We start from the raw sequence: 20,853 nt of genomic DNA on the forward strand, positions 1-20,853 counted from the left end.
TAAAGGTAACTGTGGTCCCTTTCATCGCTCTCGGGGTTTGAGAATGCCAGCGTTAGTCCAAACCAGCCTTTTCTATGGGATTTTCCTTCTTTTTTCAGGACTGTAATGGTACCTGACTTTTCTTTTAAAATAGCAGTAGTGTTCCACCCCCACCTCAATGCTTGTAGGTACATGCACGGTCATTGCTGCTGCCTGGTCCCCAGGGCAGTCTTAGGGGTCAGAGGCCCTGCTCAGCCAGCTGGCCAGCATTCCTTGCCACATCTCCATAGAGTCTCCCCATCCCCTGGCCAAGGGGTCCAGCTCAGTCTGACAGCAATTAAAAGCTTCTCTCCCTGTTCATCACTGCACTCCAGCCTGGGTGACATAGAGAGACTTCATCTCAAAAAAGAAAAAGTTTCTCTCCCTGTTGGAGAAATCTATTTGCATAAGAATAAGAGGTTTCTTGCCCAGGCATCTTTTTCTTTCCACCACCCTGTCATTTGCTAGGAAGAAAAGGGAACCAGGAACACCTCGCTCCCCTCTTTCTAGATGAGCAGCCATTCATCTTCACTCTGAAACTCTTTTGAATGCATCCTGAGTCCTGGGGCTCCTTTGAAAAAAATTCTTCTTTTTCTTTTTTCCTCCTCTGTCCTCTCTTTACAGGTGAGTAATTGTGTCCTCCTACAGAACAGTCCTCTCGGATGTATGCTCCAAACTGTGAGAAGTTAATTTCCCAGACCTTACACTGGTTGGCTTGGGATAGAGCTTGGTGGAAGGGAACCCGGAAGCCTGACAGGTGGGCAAAAGAGTAGAAGTATTTTTTTACCAGTTGAGCTTTTGGCCTCCCTCTCCCAATGTAAACCAGTAAAGGCAATGACAAGGATCACTGTTTATATTCTCTTTAAAGCCATTGAATTCTAGACTCATTAGTTGTTTTTTAAGTTCATGGCTACATTTTAGGCTAACATTGCTTATTCCTGTGAACCAACCAGCAATCTCTGGCTGCAGCTCAGAAGGAACAAAAGGGATGGGTAATGTAAAATTCTGGCTCAATATTTTAATTCTGAGCAATTATCCTGCAAATCCTGCCATAACCTAGATGTTTCCTTTTTAAGAAAATAAAACAAAGAGGGCTAACCAAAGCCCCATCCACCCAAATCTTAGCAAGCCTAACTATAGTCCCCAATTATCTAGACATGTCAACAGCCTTGGGATTTTAGAACTGTCCTTACCCAGCCCTTTTTTGTTTTATTTTTACACGTTTTCTAATAACCAGATTTGTCTCTTCTTGCCTTCAGGCCATTGAACTCCAAACAGTCATGCAACTAGAGCTTCAAACAATGGCCCCCTTTTACTGGGGACCCTTAGATAGGCCTCTGAGGGAGCTCTGACTGTCATTTTCCCAAAACAGTGTCTCCTGTCAGCAGGAAGCAGTGAAGATCAGTCTTTATCCTTATCCATATCCTTATTCTAACAGCAATTATATGTACTTTTTTAGTGTGGGGAATGATAGGTGCAGGAGGCAGATAAGGAAACCTGCACAGGGTCTTGCCTGGGCATACCTGCAACAGACTGGGGGTCTGCATGTACACTGGGAGAATGGGGTGGAGCCACCAGGAATTTGTGCCTTAAGCAGGGGGAGAATCTGGGCCTCTTCAGCTCATGTGTCGTGGCTGGGTATTCAATCTGTGAGGTGGGTGTCTGCCAGTAGAAGCCCCTCTTTCACTGCTGAGAGCTTTCTTTTCACCTAATAAATCTACCTACCATTCAGTGTATCCGTGTGCCTAATTTTTCCTGATTGTGAGAATAACTCAGATTTTAGCTGAACTATGAAGTAAAAATTCCTGCATCATAACCAATCCAGCTTTTTCTGTACCTCACTTCCATTTTCTATGCATCATTTTCCTTTTTCTGGCCACAAATCTTCTTCCACTGTGTAGCTGTGCTGGAGTCTCAGAGCCTACTCTGGCTTGGGAGGCTGCCCAATTCACAAATCGTTCATTGCTCAAATAAACTCTTTTAAATTTAATTCAGTTGAAGTTTTTCTTTTGTCAATATATTACACCAAACATTATTTTTTAAATGTATTGCTGGGCTCACAAGAAAGGAAAGAAAATGTCCAAGGAATTAAAAGAAAACTAAAAGACAAGCTAACATTTGAAAATGAGAAATAAAGTGAACATGAAAGCCAGAATTGCCTTCAGTAAACAAACTAATACCATCAGTAGAAGAATCAGAAGATTCATTTTGGGATTCACCTAAGGTGGGGGAACTACACTGAGACTTCTTTATAAACCAGAACCCTCAAAGGCAGCTAAAATGTTCCTAGGTCTGTGGCATCCCCTGCCTTCCAATATATAAAGTAAAAAAGAAAAACCCCACATATACACAAATCTTTCCCAAAGGACTGAGACAGATTATGCTTAATCACATAACCAAAATAACCAAACAAGGAAATAAATCACAATAATCAACATACAAGTACATATACACACAAGAGATTTAGACCACTGAGTATTTCAGATATTTAAATAGTCCTTTTAAGAACAGACTAAGTCTTAAATGTTTTAAAAAATTTTTTAATGAACAAAAGACAGTAAGAAAACAGGCAGTTAGATCAAATATCAAAAACAAAGAAAGAAAAGAAAACAGAATTTCCACGTATGCCTGTGAAAGAGTACTCAGGACTTGTCCTCCTCCCACAACCAACCAGAAACAGGACAAATTATATCAAACAAAGGATTTCAGATAAGAAATATGATATAACAGAACTGTGATCTTTTAGAGAAGGTACAGAAATGAGGTGAATACTAGCATCATACCTGGTTTCTGCCTGAAGGCAGTTTTCAAAATTGGTGTATACAAGGGGACTCTAAAGTGAGTCATGTGGTTTTTCTAAGTTAAAGAGCTAAAGATCAGAGTTGAAGGAAGCTGAGGTGTCTAGAATTTGTGGAACAGAATAACAGAGAGAGAGAGAAATTATAGAAAGAGTTCCAAAAATCTGATTGGCGAACACTGAGTTGTTGGCTAAAGACCAGTCTACCCATGCATAGAGTGAAACTATATCAGGCTGGACAAAGAACACCTGCTGAAGAAGAACAATTACCAGGGAGCTAAATAATTTCTAGAGCTTACATATGGCTGGGCATCATCTGGATTTACAATAGTCAGGTGGTATGCTGTTGAATACATACAACATTCAATAGACACTCCAGAAAAGTCAAGCCCTAAATTACAGACTCCTCTAGACACCCTAAGAAACCTTAAGAATAAGCGTCAAAAGAAATACTAACCAAGTATTCTAGAAGTAATGAAAGGTATAAATCCACAGACTGAAGATGCCAAAGTACACCAATCAGTTAAACAAAAAGAAACTTACACCAGTGGCACAGATTAAACTAAAACTGCAAGAGACAAAGGGCAGAGAAAAGATCTTAAACATATCCAGAAAAAAAGACATACTGTCTACAATAAAAGAGACAAATTATATTAGAAGCAGACTTCTCAGCATCAACAATGGAAACCATAAGACAATGGAATAACATATTCAGAGTGTTGAGACAAAATAACTCTCAGTGCAGAATAATATAACAAAAAAAACTGTATTTCAAGTGTTTAAATAAACAGTAATCTTTAGCCAATAAAAAGTAAGAACCAGTACTTCACTGAGGAAACCTCTAAAAGCTGGACATCAATAAACAGAAAAATGACCCAAGAAAGGAGATCTGAAATGTAATAAAAAATGATAAGAAATAATATTAGTAAACATTCTGGAAACCTAAACACTGTAAAATCTAAACTGTGTAAAATAAGTAACAATAACCAAAATAGTAATATGTCATTTATGAAATTAAAAACAAAATTAAAATCTAAATAATTTTAAAATATGTGTCATGGAGGGGAAAAAAAAGCCCTTTGTCCTTTCTGGATTCCACCAGAGACTCTGTGAACATAATAAAATGCTTGTGGTTTTACACCATTCTGTTTTGAGTAGCGTGTTTTCAGTAAGCGATAACAGCAACAAGTTCCTACAGAAAATTTATAGCAAATATCATAATAAGGCTTACTACTGAAAACTTTACCACGAAATTATACCTGTAACTATCACTTCATTCAAAACTGATGAACTAGAACTTTTACACAGGACAAGTCCCCACACTGGGAAGAAACTTATAGGAATAAAATAAAAATCCAGTGGGATAGGAACAATAAAGATGAAGAAAAGATACACCCAAATAAAAGTGGGAGAAGGTCCTGAATGGTATTGCTGAGGTTTTCTTCTAGCATTTTTATGGTTTTAGGTCTTATGTTTAAGTCATTAATCCATCTTGAGCTAATTTTTGTATAAGGTGTAGAAGGGGTCCAGTTTCAGTTTTCCGCATATGGCTAGCTAGTTTTCCCAATATCATTTATTAAACAGAGAATCCTTTCCCCATTGCTTGCTTTTGTCAGGTTTGTCAAAGACTAGACAGTTGTAGATGTGTGGCATTATTTCTGAGGACTCTGTTCTGTTCCATTGGTCTATATATCTGTTTTGGTATCAGTACCATGCTGTTTTGGTTACTGTGGCCTTGCAGTACAGTTTGAAGTCAGGTAGCACGATGCCTCCAGCTTTGTTCTTTTTTGCTTAGTATTGTCTTGGCTATATGGGCTCTTGTTTGGTTCCATATGACATTTAAAGTAGTTTTTTTTTTTTTAATTCTGTAAAGAAAGTCAATGGTAGCTTGATGGGGATTACATTGAATCTATAAATTACTTTGGGCAGTATGGCCATTTTCACGGTATTGATTCCCCTTATCCACGTGCATGGAAGGTTTTTCCATTTGTTTTTGTCCTCTCTTAATTCCCTGATCAGTGCTTTGTAGTTCTCCTTGAAGAGGTCCTTCACATCCCTTGTAAGTTGTACTCCTAGGTATTTTATTCTCTTTGTAGCAATTGTGAATGGGAGTTCATTCATAATTTGGCTCTCTATTATTGGTGTATAGGAACACTTGTTATTTTTGCACACTGATTTTGTATTCTGAGACTTTGCTTAAGTTGCTTATCAGCTTAAGGAGTTTTGGGGCTGAGATGATGGGGTTTTCTAAATATACAATAACGTCATCTGCAAAAAGAGACAATTTGACTTCTTTTCTTCCTATTTGAATACCCTTTATTTCTTTCCCTTGCCTGATTGCCCTGGCCAGAACTTCCAATACTATGTTGAATAGGAGTGGTGAGAGAGGGCACGAGCAAAGACTTTATGACTGAAATACCAAAAGCAAGGGCAACAAAAGCCAAAATTGACAAAGGGGATCTAATTAAACTGAAGAGCTTCTGCACAGCAAAAGAAAGTATCATCAGAGTGAACAGGCCACCTACAAAATGGGGGCAAATTTTTGCAACTATCCATCTGACAAAGGGCTAACATCCAGAATCTACAAGGAACTTAAACAAATTTACAAGAAAAAAAAACCCCATCAAAAGTGGGCGAAGGATATGAGCACACATGTCTCAAAAGAAGACATTTATGTGGCCCACAAACTTATGAAAAAAAGCTCATCATCACTGATCATTAGTGAAATGCAAATCAAAACCACGATGAAATACCTTCTCACACCAGTTAGAATGGCAATCATTACAAAGTCAGGAAACAACAGATGCTGGACAGGATGTGGAGAAACAGGGATGCTTTTACACTGTTGGTGAGAGTGTTTACAACAATTGTGGAAGAAAGTGTGCTGATTCCTCAAGGATATAGAGCCAAAAATACTATTTGACCCAGCAATCCCATTAATGGGTACATACTCAAAGGACTATAAATCATTCTACTATAAAGACACCTGCACACATATGCTTACTGCAGCACTAATCACAACAGCAAAGATTTGGAACCAACCCAAATGCCCACCAATGATAGACCAGATCAAAAGAATACGGCACATAAACACCATGGAATACTACGCAGCCATAAAAAGGGATGAGTTCATGTCCTTTGCAGGGACATGGACGAAGCTGGAAACCATCATGCTCAGCAAACTAACACAGGAACAGAAAACCAAACACCACATGTTCTCATTCGTAAGTGGAAGTTGCACAATGAGAACACATTGACACAGGGAGGGGAACATCACACACCGGGGCCTGTAGGGGAGTGGGAGGCTAGGGGAGGGATAGCATTAGGAGAAATGCCTAATGCAGACGACAGGTTGCATGAAAAAAAAAAAGTGGGAAAAAGACAGAACCAGGAAATCACATACCTAAATCTAAGAGCTAAAAGTATAAAACTCTTAGAAGAAAACAGAGGAGTAAATCTCATGACATCAAGTTAGACAATGATTTCTTAGAAATAACATCAAAAGAACATGTAACCAAAACAAAAAATGATAAATTGGACTATGTCAAAACTAAAAATGTTTATGTTTCAAAGAACATTACCCAGAAGTAAAGAGAAAACCCAAAAAATGGGAGAAAATATTTGAGACTCACACATTTGATAAGACACTTATACTCGGAATATATATTAAAGAACACCTACAACTCAATAAAGACAAATATGTCAATTAAAATATAGGCAAAGGACTTTAATTGACATTTCTCCAAAGAAGATAGACAAATGACCAATAAATGCATGAGAAGATGCTCAACATCATTAGCCATTAGAGAAATGCAAAATAAAATACAATGAGATACAACTTTATATTCACCAGGATAGCCATAAGAAAGACAGAAATAATTAGATGTTGGCTAGGATGTGAAAAACTAGAATCCTCATTCATTGTTAGTGGGAATCTAAAGTCGTACAGCCACTTTAGAAATCAGTTTGGCGGTTGCTTAAAATGTTAAACATAGAATTATCACGTAACACAGAAATTCCACTCCTAGGTATACAAGCAAGAAAAATGAAAACATAAGTCCAAAGAAAAACTTGTACACAAATGTTCATAGAAAGATTATTCATAATAAACAAAAAATGGAAATGACTCAAATGTCCATGGACTGATGAATGGCTAAATAAAATGTGGTGTATCTTTGAAACACAATATTATATGGCAATAAAAAACTCAATTATACATGCTAAAATTTGGATGAATTTTGAAAACATTATTCAAAGTGAAAGAAGCCAGTCACAGAAACCACATATTGTAGGATTCCATTTATATGAAATATCTAGAATAGGCAAATCTATAAAGATATGAAGACACAAAGTCCTCATGGTGCCTAGGACTGAGAGATGGGGGGTAGGGGTTGAAGGTACATTGGGAATGATTACTAATGGGCATGAGATTCCTTTTAGGGGAAAACAAATTCTAAAACTAAACTGTGGCGATAATTGTACAACCTGTGAATACACTAAAAAAAAAATGAATTGTACATTTTAAGTGGGTGAAGTGCACAGTGTGTTAATTACATTTCCATAAAACTTAAAAATAAAAAATGTATAATATATAGTAGCTCTGCTCAGATAATACAGATAAAAAGATCTCAAAAATCAGAGAAGAAATTCAGAAAAGCACATACAAAAAATTCTTTTTAACTGTTCTCAGAAATTACATCAGCAGTGGTGGCATTAGCATTGCTACTCTGAAATTGTTTCATATAATATTAACATTTTAACATAATATCTATATCTATTGGTATGCTGAATGCCAACATGAGCTTCCTGGAGCCGAACACATTATTATTTTTATTACTTACAAAGAATAAGTAAATTACACTGTTCTGACTTTTCTCTGCCCAGCTCTTATTCCAGAAGCAAAGTGATGAGAATGTGATATAATCTTGCAAGTAATTTCATCTATCATAGGTAAGGAGTCCTGGAAAAATAAATCCGAGTATTGATTTAGGAAAAAAGAGGCAGCTGTTCCCCCTTCCCTTCTGAGAGAGTTTCCTTGGAAAAGTAAAGGGAAGGATATATGCTTTCACACTTTGGAATGTAAATAAATCTTTCTGGGGTGAAAAACTAGTGTTACCAGCTTTACAAACCAAGAAATGTCTCCAAGGTCCTGGTCTCAATCCTTCCTCAGAAATGAAAACAGATACCTCTAGAAAGGTAAGTCTCTCTGGAGTTTTCACTATCTACTTGGTAATAAATTAAGTTCTAAAGCTTGTCTTTTAGCCTAGGTCTCAAGTTTCTGTAAAATTTGCTCAGAAAGCCCTAATTGTGCAGAAACATAAAAATATGTTCTCTACAGCCCCACATACAATGTGATATTTATTTTGTAGTATAATATAAAATAAATATTATAGGATAATATCAAATAAACATGAAATTGACTTAAACCAAAATATTAGATTGTCAAATCAGACTCAAACAAATTGGAGACCTTACCCAGTTTCAATCTTTTCTGATAATTTCAAGAAGAGAAGTAATTAGGCAACCTGAGGCATAAGTTAGCGTTCCAAGACCATCAGAATAGTTCTCCACGTCCTTCACCACTATACTCTGGCCCAGATTAACACACAAGGTCAATTAGAATTATAGTACCATTCTCTCGTTTCTTCCCAACAAAAACAACTTTTCTCATGCACAGTCACAGTCACAGTCACAGTGACTAGGTTAGTGACTAGAGATGATTGTTCAATAAATTCGGGATTCCATTTGGCTTGAGGATATATCCGTGATAGTACAGTATAGGTTTTAACAGCCATTGGCTTCCAGATGTCATTATGCAACAAGCAACATTATGTTTCAAGATAACACAACATTGTTCCTTTATCCTTCCAATTCTAATCAATGTATCATGAGAAAGACAAATTCCCTTTTTATCCATGATACTTGGGCCACTGGAGAACAAATATAAAGGTCACACTATTCAGTAATGTTCCATAATTTAGGCTAACCATGGTGTTCCCGTAAGTGGGCATCGTTGGCTTGGCTACTAGAACCGCTGGCCATTGATATTTAAAAACAACAATTTCCATAGCAATGGGAATATTCAAGAGTCTTTCCTGTATAAGAGTATAAGTCCTCTTTTTGCACCGTTGACCAATATGATGTTCCACTCAATACTCTATTAGTCCAGTCATTTAAAGCCTTCTTGTCCCTCTAGGGCCATTTCCAGATGCAGCCAGTCTCCTGGAAGAGAGCTCCCTCTAGTGTCTCTATTTGGATTAGCAAATCCTTTTCGTCACGAGCTTTAAGGAACATTATTTTTGTTTGATACAGTACCTTAAGACCATTACTAAAAAATGCCTTCAGAACATCAAGACAACAGAGACAATACTCATCAAGCAACAACATGGGTTATTACTATAGTACAGTCATAAAATTTGTGCAATTCAGAAAAATAGTTTGCACACACACAAAAATGTCCCATGATACTGTCACATTTGGTATATTATACATCAAATACAGCTCTCTTTGGGTGTGTCACAGGCTTTTCAGAAACATATTCTGCATAACTCCAGAGAGGAGTTGTTAGCAATATTCATTACATTACATCCAAATCCATCTCCTTCAAGGTGGTCTTCTAAATCCCTTAAATGTATTCCATTCACATTCACATATTCTATATTAGAAGGAAATAAAGCTATGACAGGCAGTAGAACTCCTCTCTCCATTACACCAAGGTAGTTATCTTAGCAACATATCATCTTGATTTATGTCCACAAGGAGTGCAAAAGCCCTACTGTTCTGAAACCTCCACCTATGTACTTGATTAGTACACAATCATAGTAATAGTCAAATCATCAAAAAAAAAAAAAAATGAGAGAGAGTGATCAGAATGGTAAAGGCAGCTGATGCTTGACCATCAAAAATATGAATTGCCTGGGTCCACTTACATGTGGAATTTTTTTCAGTAAGTATATTTGGAGAAATTTGTGACAATTTGAAAAAAACTCAACATATGAACCATGTAACCTAAAATACTGAAAAAATAAAGAGAAAGGTATATCATGAAAGCATGAAATACATGTAGATGTTCATAATTTTATCATTTACTACCATAAAATACATACAAATCTATTAGAAAAGGTTAAAATTTATCAAAATATGCACCTATCATTCACAGGTGAGAGAAATGTAAACAAAAAGATGCAGCATTAAATCATAACTGCATAAAATTAACTATTATGGTCCATTGTTACTAATGTATTAATTTTGTAGTCACCTCATGTTGCAATTGCAGTGAGCTCAAGTGTTGCTAGTGTCTCCTTAAAATACTATGTGATGGTAATCATCTCTGCATGAGCAGTGTCTCTCTGCAGTAATTTGTATACTACAGTAAAAAGTGATCTCTTGTGGTTCCTGCATATATTTCATCGTGTTTAGTGCAATACTGTAAACCTCGAGTAACATCATGGGACCCATATAAACTGCCACTAGTGATGCTGGATGTGTTCTGAAGAAGCAGAGAAAAGTCATGACATTATATGAAAAAGTTGAATTGCTTGATATGTACTGTAGATTGAGATTTGTAGCTGTGGTTGCCTGCAATTTCAGACAGGTGACTTATTTTGTAAACAGATGGCATAAACTTACAGTATAAATGTATTTTCTCTTCCTTATGTTTCCTTTCTTTCTTTTTTTTTTTTTTGAGACAGGGTCTTGCCGTCTCACCCAGGTTGCAGTACAAAGGTACAAAGACAGCTCACTGAGGCCTTGACTTCCCAGGCTCCAGCAAGTCTACTGCCTTGGCATCCCAAGTAGCCGGGATTACAGGCACACACCACCATGCCCAGCTAATTTTTTAAACTTTTTATAGGGATGGGTCTCCCCATGTTGCCCAGGCTGGTCTCAAACTCCTGACTCAAGCGATCCTTTCGCCTTGGGCTCCTAAAGTGCTGGGGATACAGGCATGAGCCACTGTGCCCAGTGTCTCTTCCTTATAATTTTCTTAGTAACATTTTCTCTTCTCCTGCTAATTTTATTGTAAGAATATAGTGTGTAATACATATAATATGTAAAATGTGTTAATTGACTGTTATGTTGTTGGGAAGGCTTCTGGTCAACAGTAGGCTATCAGTAGTTAAGTTTTTCTGGTGTCAAAAGTTGTAAGTGGCTTTTCAACTGTGCAGGGGGTCAGTGCTTCTAACCACCTTGTTGTTCAAGGGACAATTAGATAGCCTATACACCAAGAAATGAGTGGTAACTGTAGTGAACTGCTCCTACATTGAGTCATCAAGTGGCATCACTCTGCCACTTTATTGCTCTAGATTACACAGATGGAATCTTTAAGAGCTGTACATCACCAATTTCCCTTCTCTCCAGAAAACACATCCAGAGCACTCTGTCTACATCAGTTAGGTTAGCATCAAATTTGAGAGAGATATCCAAGACAACAACTCAACTTCAGCAAGAATAGAGTCGTTTGGTATTTACCAAGGAGAGATACCAAATACATTACTATTTTCTAGCTCTGAGGCTCCACCATGGAAGGTACATGGTTGTATCCCTCCACAGAATTTTAATTCACTTATAAGTCCCTTTCCATCTCTCCATTGCCATCTATTACCTGTTTTGACCCATACCCTCTTCCCTATGATTGAGCTTACTGGCTCAATGGTTGTATTATAAACTCACAGGGACAGTAAAACAGCAGCCTTGTTAGCACTTCTCCTTGGCAGATATTACAGGATTTGACAGATAAGAATCAAAAGACACGTGGCTTGTGTTTACAGACAGCCCTTAATTTGCCTACAAAGAGTGAAATTATTCATTCCCCTAAAGGCCTTTAAGAATATGCACTGTCGGGCCGGGCGAGGTGGCTCACACCTGTAATCCCAGCACTTTGGGAGGCCGAGGCGGGTGGATCACGAGGTCAAGAGATCGAGAACATCCTGGTCAACATGGTGAAACCCCGTCTCTACTAAAAATACAAAAAATTAGCTGGGCATGGTGGTGCGTGCCTGTAATCCCAGCTACTCAGGAGGCTGAGGCAGGAGACTTGCCTGAACCCAGGAGGCAGAGGTTGCGGTGAGCCGAGATCGCGCCATTGCACTCCAGCCTGGGTAACATGAGCGAAACTCCGTCTCAAAAAAAAAAAAAAAAAAAAAAAAGAATATGCACTGTCAAATGTAATGGTACTGGTATTGTGTTTTATGCATTGACAACACTTTCCTTTGGTATATGCAACTTTAAATTTGGGCCTAGGACCATTAGATCAGGCAAAACTAACAAAAATTGTATGAAATGGAAATGATATATAGTTGTGTACTTGTACCCTCCTGATCACCTTAGTCCTATCTCCCAATCCTAGAAACCTTATAAGTAGAGTCCCAGTATTATTTCCTTTCGTAGTCAATGTTATTACATCATCATTTAACTGAATAAACTAACCCTTAAACTCATATAGTTTTTCTAGTCATCAATTTAGTTACTTTGCAAACAAATGTATATTTCAAGAAACAGGAGGTTTTCTGGTGATAGGTAAAAGTGGTCTCACACATTTTTCCTTTATATTCTTTTTTAGGAACTAGATACATCCTCCTAAAAGCAGTCCAAAGACACTCTTCCCCTCTAGTAAATACCACTGGTTATTTTTTGTTTGTGTGGGTTTTTTTTGCCATGAGGTCTGTAATTATACGTTTATAGGAAGATTACATAAGTTCTTCCTTCTTTCTTTCCAGGGAGCCTACCCCAGTTGCTGGAAAGAATGGATAATAGATCTGCTATTTGGTCTTTTTGTTCCCAGAAATTATGGGATTTTCTAATAAATAATATCTCCTGTGATCCTGATAATCAAGATTTACTGTGGAAGAAAGAAGGCGGTGATGGAATACAGAATTATTATAATCCTTACGTAGTCTTGAATTTGATTTTGAAATATCATTAACTCATGAGTTATCAGATATACACATACAGACATATATCATTTCAAATTCAAAGAAACTAGGGCTTTCTGAAAAAAAGGATGTTCTAGGTCTGGAATAGAAAATGTGTAAGATAACCCTTCATGGCAGCACCATTTATCATAGTGCCAAACTGGATACTACCTAAATGTCATCAATAATAGAACAGACAATTAAATCATGATGTGATAACTTAATTAAGTTAAAGTTTCGCACAAGGAAACACTATACTACGATAACAATGAACAGACTATTGCTTCGTTCAATAAAATGGATGACTCTCTTAAAACATTACAATGAGAGAGACAGAGATCCAAGATGGCCGAAGAGGAACAGTTCTGGAGAGCGGTTCCCAGCTATCACCACATTTACAAATGAGGTAACAGGTGCATCTCAATGGGACTGTTTGTACAGTGGGTGTAGCCCAAGAAGGGTGAGCAGAGGCAGGGTAAGGCACTGCCTCATCAAGGAAGTGCAATTCCGGAGGAACCCCCTCCCTACTCAACAGAGGCCATTGGGGGCTTTTCCATCCACTCCAGCACTCCAGTTCAGATACTGCTGCTTCTCCCGGAGTTTTTACTGCCCACAGACCAGGAGACTCCCGGGCTGAAAAGTGCCACAAGTTTCCAGCATGGCTGTTTCAGCCAGCGCCACAGGTTTCTGCACAAAAACTCACACAAATCTGAGTGGGCATTTCAACTGGTGCCTGGAACGCCTGGGAGACAGAGATGCCCATTCAACTGAAAAGGATGGGGCTGAAAGCAGGGAGCAAGGTGATACCGCTAAGTGGGTCCCACCCCCACGAAGACCAGCAATCTGAAACGCTCTGGATTCAGAGTTTTGTAGCAAGCGCAGCAGGACCTGGGATGGTCCAGCTCTGTGGGGGAAAGGGCATCTGCCATTACCGAGGCAGTCCACCACTACTGAGGCAGTCCACCACTACCAAGGTAGTCCGCCACTACCAGCTGGGCAGAGCCTGCGGCAGCTCAGCAATGCCCCTACTGGCAGACTGTGACTAGGCTACCTCCTTGCTGGGTAGGATATCTCTGAAAAAAGGCAGCAGCACGTTAGGAACTTATAAATAAAGCCCCACCATCCCAGGACAGAGCACCTGGGAAAAGAGGTGATTATAGAGTTCCGCAGCAGCAGACTTAAACATATCTGCCTAGCAGCTCTGAATGGAATAACGGAGCTCCCAGCACAGCACTTGAGCTCTGATAAGGGACAGACTGTCTCCTCAAGGGGCTCCCTGACCCCGCAGACACAAAGAGGCACCTCATAAAGGAGAGCTCTAGCTGACATCTGGCGGGCACACTTCTGGGACGAAGATAACAGAAGAAGAAACTGGCAGCAATTCTTACTATTCTGCAGCCCCCACAGATGATTCCTAGGCAAGCAGGGTCTAGAGTAAACCTCAAGCAGTCCTGCAGCAGAGGAGCTTGACTGTTAGAAGAAAAACTAAAAAAACAGAAAGAAGTAACTTCAACATCAACAAAAAGGACATCCACTCAGAGACACCATCCAAAAGTCACCAGCTACAATGATGACAGGTAGATAAATCCATGAAGATGGGAAGAAACCTGCGCAAAAAGGATGTAAATACCAAAAACCAGAACATCTCTCCTCCTCCAAATGATCACAACTCCTCACCAGCAAGGGAACAAAGCTAGATGAAGAATGAGTCTGATGAACTGACAGAAACAGGCTTCAGAAGGTGGGTAATAACAAACTTCTCTGAGCTAAAAGAGCATGTTCTAACCCAATGCAAATATACTAAGAACCGTGAGAAAAGGTTAGACAAAATGCTAATGAGAATAATCAACATAGAGAAGAAAATAAACAACTTGATGGAGATGAAAAATACAGCATGAAAACTGCACAAAACATACACAAGTTTCAACAGCTGAATTGATCAAGCAGAAGAAAGCATATCAGAGATTGAAGATCAACTCAATGAAATAAAATGAGAAGGCAAGATTAGAGAAAAAGGAGTGAAAAGAAATGAACAACGCCTCCAAGAAATATGGGATTATGTGAAAAGACCTAATCTATGTTTAATAGGTGTACTTGAATGTGACAGAGAGAATGAATCCAAGCTGGAAAACACTCTTCAGGATATTATTGAGGAGAACTTCCTCAGCCTAGCAACCCAGGCCACCATTCAAGTCCAGGAAATACAGAGAATACCACAAAGATATTCCTCAAGAAGAGCAACCCCAAGGCACATAATCGTCAGATTCACTGGGGTTGAAATGAAGAAAAAAATGCTAAGGGCAGCTGGAGAGAAAGGTCAGGTTACCCACAAAGGGAAGCCCATCAGACTCACAGCGGATTTCTCAGCAGAAACTCTACAAGTTAGAAGAGAGTGGGGTCCAATATTCAACATCCTTAAAGAAAGAAACTTTCAACCTAGAATTTCATATCCAGCCAAACTAACCTTCATAAACGAAGGAGAAAGAAAACCCTTTACAGACAAGGAATTGCTGAGAAATTTCGTTACCATCAGGCCTGCCTTACAAGAGCTCCTGAAAGAAGCACTAAACACAGAAAGGAACAACCAACCAGTACCAGCCACTCCAAAAATGTACCAAATGGTAGAGCACTGACACAATGAAGAAACTGCATCAACTAATGGGCAAAACGACCAGCTAGCATCAAAATGGCAGGATCAAATTCACACATAACAATATTAACCTTAAATGTAAACGGGCTAAATGCCCCAATCAAAAGACACAGACTGGCAAATTAGATAAAAAATCAAGACTCATCGGTGTGCTGTATTCAGGAAACCCATCTTCCATGCAAGGATACACACAGGCTCAAAATAAAGGGATGAAGGAAGATCTACCAAGCAAATGGAGAACAAAAAAAAAAAAAAACCAATTAGCAATCCTAGTCTCTGATAAAATGGACTTTAAACCAACAAAGATCAAAAGAGACAAAGAAGGGTATTACACAATGGTAAAAGGATTAATGCAACAAGAACTAACAATCCCAAATATATACACACCCAATACAGAAGCACCCAGATACGTAAAGCAAGTTCTTAATGACCTAAAAAGAGACTTAGACTGCCACATAATAGTAGTGGGAGACTTTAAAACTCCACTCTCAATATTAGATCAACGAGACGGAAAATTAACAAGGATATCCAGGACCTGAACTCAGATCTGCACCATGCGGACCTAATAGAAATCTACAGAACTCTCCACTCCAAATCCACAGAATATACATTCTTCTCAGCACCACATTGCACCTACTCTAAAATTGATCACATAATTGGAAGTAAATTATTCCTTGGCAAATGCAAAAGAATGGAAATCATAACAACAAGGCTCTCAGACTACAGTGCAATCAAATTAGAACTCAGGATTAAGAAACTAACTCAGAACCGTATAACTTCATGGAAACGGAACAACTGGCTCCTGAATGTTGACTGGATAAAAAACGAAATGAAGGATCCAAGATGGTCGAATAGGAACAGCTCTGGATTGCAGTTCCCAGCAAAAACGCAGGGGGTGAGTGATCACTGCATTTCCAAACGAATTTTTACTGCCCACAGACAAGAAGATTCCCGGGCGAAAAAGCACCACGAGTCTCCATGCTCATCATCGCTGGTCATTAGAGAAATGCAAATCAAAACCACATTGAGATACCATCTCATGCCAGTTAGAATGGCAATCATTAAAAAATCTGGAGATAACAGATGCTGGAGAGGATGTGGAGAAATAGGAACACTATTACACTGTTGGTGGGAGTCTAAATTAGTTCAGCCATTTTGGAAGACAGTGTGGCGATTCCTCAAGGGCCTAGAAATAGAAATTCTCTTTGATCCAGCAACCCCATTACTGGGTATATATCCAAAGGATTATAAATAATTCTGTTATAAAGATACATGCACACGTATGTTCACTGAGGTACTGTTTACAATAGCAAAGACCTGGAACCAACCCAAATGTCCATCAATGATAGACTGGACAAGGAAAATGTGGCACATATACACCACGGAATACTATGCAGCCATAAAAAACGATGACTTCGTGTCTTTTGTAGGGACATGGATGAATCTGGAAACCATCATTCTCAGCAAACTGACACAAGAACAGAAAATCAAACACCACATGTTCTCACTCATAGGAGGGTGTTGAACAATGAGAACACATGGACACAGGGAGGGGAGCATCACACACTGGGGTATTGGCGGGAACCGGGGAGGGACATCGGATGGTTGGGAGTTTGAGGAGAGATAACATGGGGAGAAATGACAGATATAGGTGACAGGGGGATGGAGGCAGCAAACCACCTTGCCATGTATGTACCTATGCAACAATCCTTCATGATTTACACTTGTACCCTAGAACCTAAAGTATAATTTAAAAAAAAAAAGACAAGAGCAATGGTTCACAAAGTTCTCAGTTTGAGAAACCAGTGGTGTTAATGGTTGCACAATGTGAATGTAGTTAATGCTACTGACCTGTATGCTTGAAAATGATTACAATGGCAAATTTTGTGTTATGTATGTTATACCACAATAAAAAAAAAATGTTTTTAAGGTTATTAAAAAAACTCAAACTATTATAATGAAACAAGCCAGAAATGTTATGAGTTCACTGATGCCTATAAGACATAAAAGTTGTGTAATATAATTATTAAAAATATATTTGTATACATTCATGTAGAACTGACCCTTTTCTATTAAGACCATTTCATAGAAAAATGGTCTACAAAATTTAACTGATCCCTCTCCCCCATAAAAAGGGATTTTTTTTTTTTTGGCTTAAATCCTGTTCTGTCAATTTTAAATGGAAGGAAAAAAGCTTAGAAACCTATACTGCATCATTTATATTTTTCTATGTCTTTAGAAGTACTGTGCCATGTAATAAACACTTCTTTAATATTATTCTAAAGAATGATTTTCATCTTTGCACACCTATAGGTAGTCAGTAGAAACCACGTGCTGTAAATGTTAAAATCAGATTTATACTTTTGTAACTGAGATGCCACAAAGACAAATGAGCTCAGTTTTATATTTTATCCAACGGCTTGATAAAGCTAATTTCCCATCTCTAATCTCTACAGAGAGGCACATACAGAAATGAAAGAACACAGAATATTGGTCATATACTACTATAAAGATGGCAATAAGGTCAAATTCTTTGACTATCTTTTCAATAAGGGAGGTCTCTCTGGGTGTTAATCCAGTCTTTCATCTGATAGTAAAAGGAATAATATGTGTACCTTTCAGTGAGATGTCACGTCAACCTCATTATGGGACTATGTAATCTTAGAAAATTCAAAGAGAAAGCGAGAGACAAAGAAAAAGCAAGAGGGAATACTCTGTACAGAGTCACATAGAAATTCATTTGACAAATATATTTGTAATGAGAACGTTAATCATGAGAGCTGCTTGGCAATCTTTTCTCAGAAATAAAAACATAGTATCACTCAATCTTTCTAGTTTCAACAGCTAAGAAGATCATCTACAGGTTCTCTAAATAAAACTTTCAACGCCAGACAAGACCTCAACTTCAGCAAGAATACAGTAGCTTGGTATTTAGCAAAGAGAAATATTATGAGGTCTATATGCTTTCTCTTTTTCTTAATTTTATTTAAAAAGTGAATGTATCTATAAAATCTTCTATAGCTTGAGACCTCAGTATTTCAGAGATCAGCAAGTTAAACACTCTCAAAAGAGATACATGATTTAGGCTTTGGGAACTCCCAGGCTCCAAGCATTTTGTGTAATAGGTTCACGAAATGAACATACTTGACTCAAGCCCTATGGTTTCTCAAAAATAAATATAATTATAGAAATTCAAAATAAATTAAATGTGTTCATATGTAATGTCCATACTTGAATCAGATTACCACCTGCCTGTTGTGTCTAAGCTAACTAATCAGATAACATTTTCTCAAAGATGATTTTCTCACCATTCCCAATAAAAAGCAGTACCCTATTTATTTTTTATAACAAAAACAAAACCATCATTCTTTTTCAGCATAATTCAAAACACGTTAAAAAAAAATCATGTTTTGTGTCAAATACATGTATTAAGAACTTCCAAAAAAACTCCAAAACAAACAAGACAAAAGTAACTCTTGTATTTCCTGTTTCCTACAAGCCTAAATTCCAAACCCCCCAAAAAAACAAAAACAAAAACAAAAGACCTTAAATTGAAGGACTATAATACAGTATCAGTTTTAGAACCAATTATATATTTAAAAAAAAAAAAGAAGCTTACTAGAAATCACTTTGGCAAATGGTCAAAAGCGCATTTTAAAACCTCCCTTTATGCAAGGTGCTTACTCAATTTCTTCAGCTTGTGACTCCATATTTTTATATTTGAAATCAGTTTTCTTTGTTCATTGTAACTACTTATTAGTGAACTGAGATTATCTATGTGGCAACAAACAGCTCCCTTGGGAGTTTGGATACATACCCAAAGCTGCTACTTTGATGATCACTGCTTGAATGTTAGATGATATCATTTCTCTCAGCAAATCTTCCTGGTTTCTTTGCCAAAGGTAGGCTAAAGGCTGGAGATTAAGCCTTTTACAGCTACAAAATTAAAAGAAAAAGGAAGTCAGATGTTATCTTAATATTCTATACTTGGATCCAGAGCAATTACTTTGATTGGAAACATAATGCTTCTTTCAAGGATTTCAGCATTGAAAATGCTTTTAAAAACGTATTTTGCATAATGAAGTTTAAATATACAACATAAACATATTTAATTTTCATGGGCTATGCATAAACTGATAAAAATGAAATTTCCAGGCACACTAGAAATATTAATTTTAGTAAGGCTCTAAGTTTAGAAATCTATGTAAAAGAGTTTACAAACGCTAGTATGTTCTCATTTTTAAAACTTCTGTCGGTATCAAAATTTTGAAGCATATGCAAAGTAGGCAAATGATTTATCCTAATAAAATAACCAAATATTGATTAAATTAACAGTAACTATGGTTATGTGGACTATTCTTAATCTACGAACTTTAATTTTTTTTTTTGAGATGGAGTCTCACTCTGTTGCTGGAGTCCAGTGGTGCAACCTGGGCTCACTGCAACCTCCACCTCCGGGTTCAAGTGATTCTCCTGCCTCAGCCTCCCAAGTAGCTGGGACTACAGATGCATGCCTCCACGCCCAGCTAATTTTTGTATTTTTAGTAGAGATGGGGTTTCACCATGTTGGCCAGGATAGTGTCAATCTCGTGACCTCGTGATCCTCCCACCTCGGCCTCCCAAAGTGCTGGGATTACACGCGTGAGCCATCGTGCCTGGCCATGAATTTTTTTTTTTTAAGAATTTGACTCTGAGTAAAAAGAAAATACTAAGAACAAAAAGTAGAATTTATTAAGTTTCTAATATGCTTCAGGCATTGTACTAGATATTTTCCACTATTAGTACAGTAGAAAAAATATAGGTTTTGGAGTGAAGACACATATGGATTTGAAACCTCATTTTGTACTCTAGCTGCATGGCTTTTGAAGTCAAGTAAAATCTAAGTCTTTGTGCTTAGTTTACTAGTTTACAAATAGGGGCAAAAATACTTCCTTTCCAAGTTCTTGAGAAGATTAAAAAATAAGAAAATGAAATAATCCTTTCCTTTCCTTCACACTCCACATCCGATCTACCACAATGCAGAATGTAAGCATTCCTCATCAATACAACTGCTAACAACCTGGTCTGAGCCACCATTCTCTCTCATGTCAACATACTAATTTCCTTCCCTGCTTCCACTGTCATCCTTTTAAAATCAATTTTCAATGAATTTTGGAAAGCAGCCAATGTGATCCTTTTAAGATGTAAAAGAGATCATAGGAGTCCTCTGCTCAAAACCTTGCAGTGGCTCCCCATCATTCCATGGATCTCACCCTGGTTAGTTCATGCACTTTATCTCCTACTATTTACTCTCTTCTCACTCCATCCTATCACCTGCTGCCAGCTTACTCTGGCCTGTTATATTAATTGTGTTCTCACTTCCTTCATGCCTTTGCTTAAACATCACTTTCTCAGAGAGGACTATAATTGTTTAATCAATTAAAGGTAATACAGATAAATAATGTAGCACAATGCCTGGATAAAATAGGTATTCAATA

General features: G+C 37.8%; 1 protein-coding gene across 7 annotated transcripts in view; it reads right to left on the reverse strand.

Annotated features, from left to right (window-relative positions):
* DPH6 (diphthamine biosynthesis 6) overlaps positions 1 to 20,853 on the reverse strand; it is a 339,756-nt gene that overhangs the window by 224,244 nt on the left and 94,659 nt on the right. For all 7 annotated transcript variants that reach the window (XR_001109403.2, XR_001109400.2, XR_010342041.1 and 4 more), the window contains exon 5: positions 19,194 to 19,312. Coding sequence is in view for 2 of the 7 variants with exons in the window: in XM_012465181.2 (XP_012320604.1) it covers positions 19,194 to 19,312 (119 nt within the window). In the remaining 5 variants the exon portion in view is untranslated. The remainder of the gene's footprint in view (positions 1 to 19,193; positions 19,313 to 20,853) is intronic.

The sequence above is a fragment of the Aotus nancymaae genome, unplaced genomic scaffold (assembly GCF_030222135.1).
Source record: "Aotus nancymaae isolate 86718 unplaced genomic scaffold, 86718_ANA_hifiasm-v0.15.2.pri h1tg000011l, whole genome shotgun sequence".
In the NCBI taxonomy this organism is placed as follows: domain Eukaryota; kingdom Metazoa; phylum Chordata; class Mammalia; order Primates; family Aotidae; genus Aotus; species Aotus nancymaae.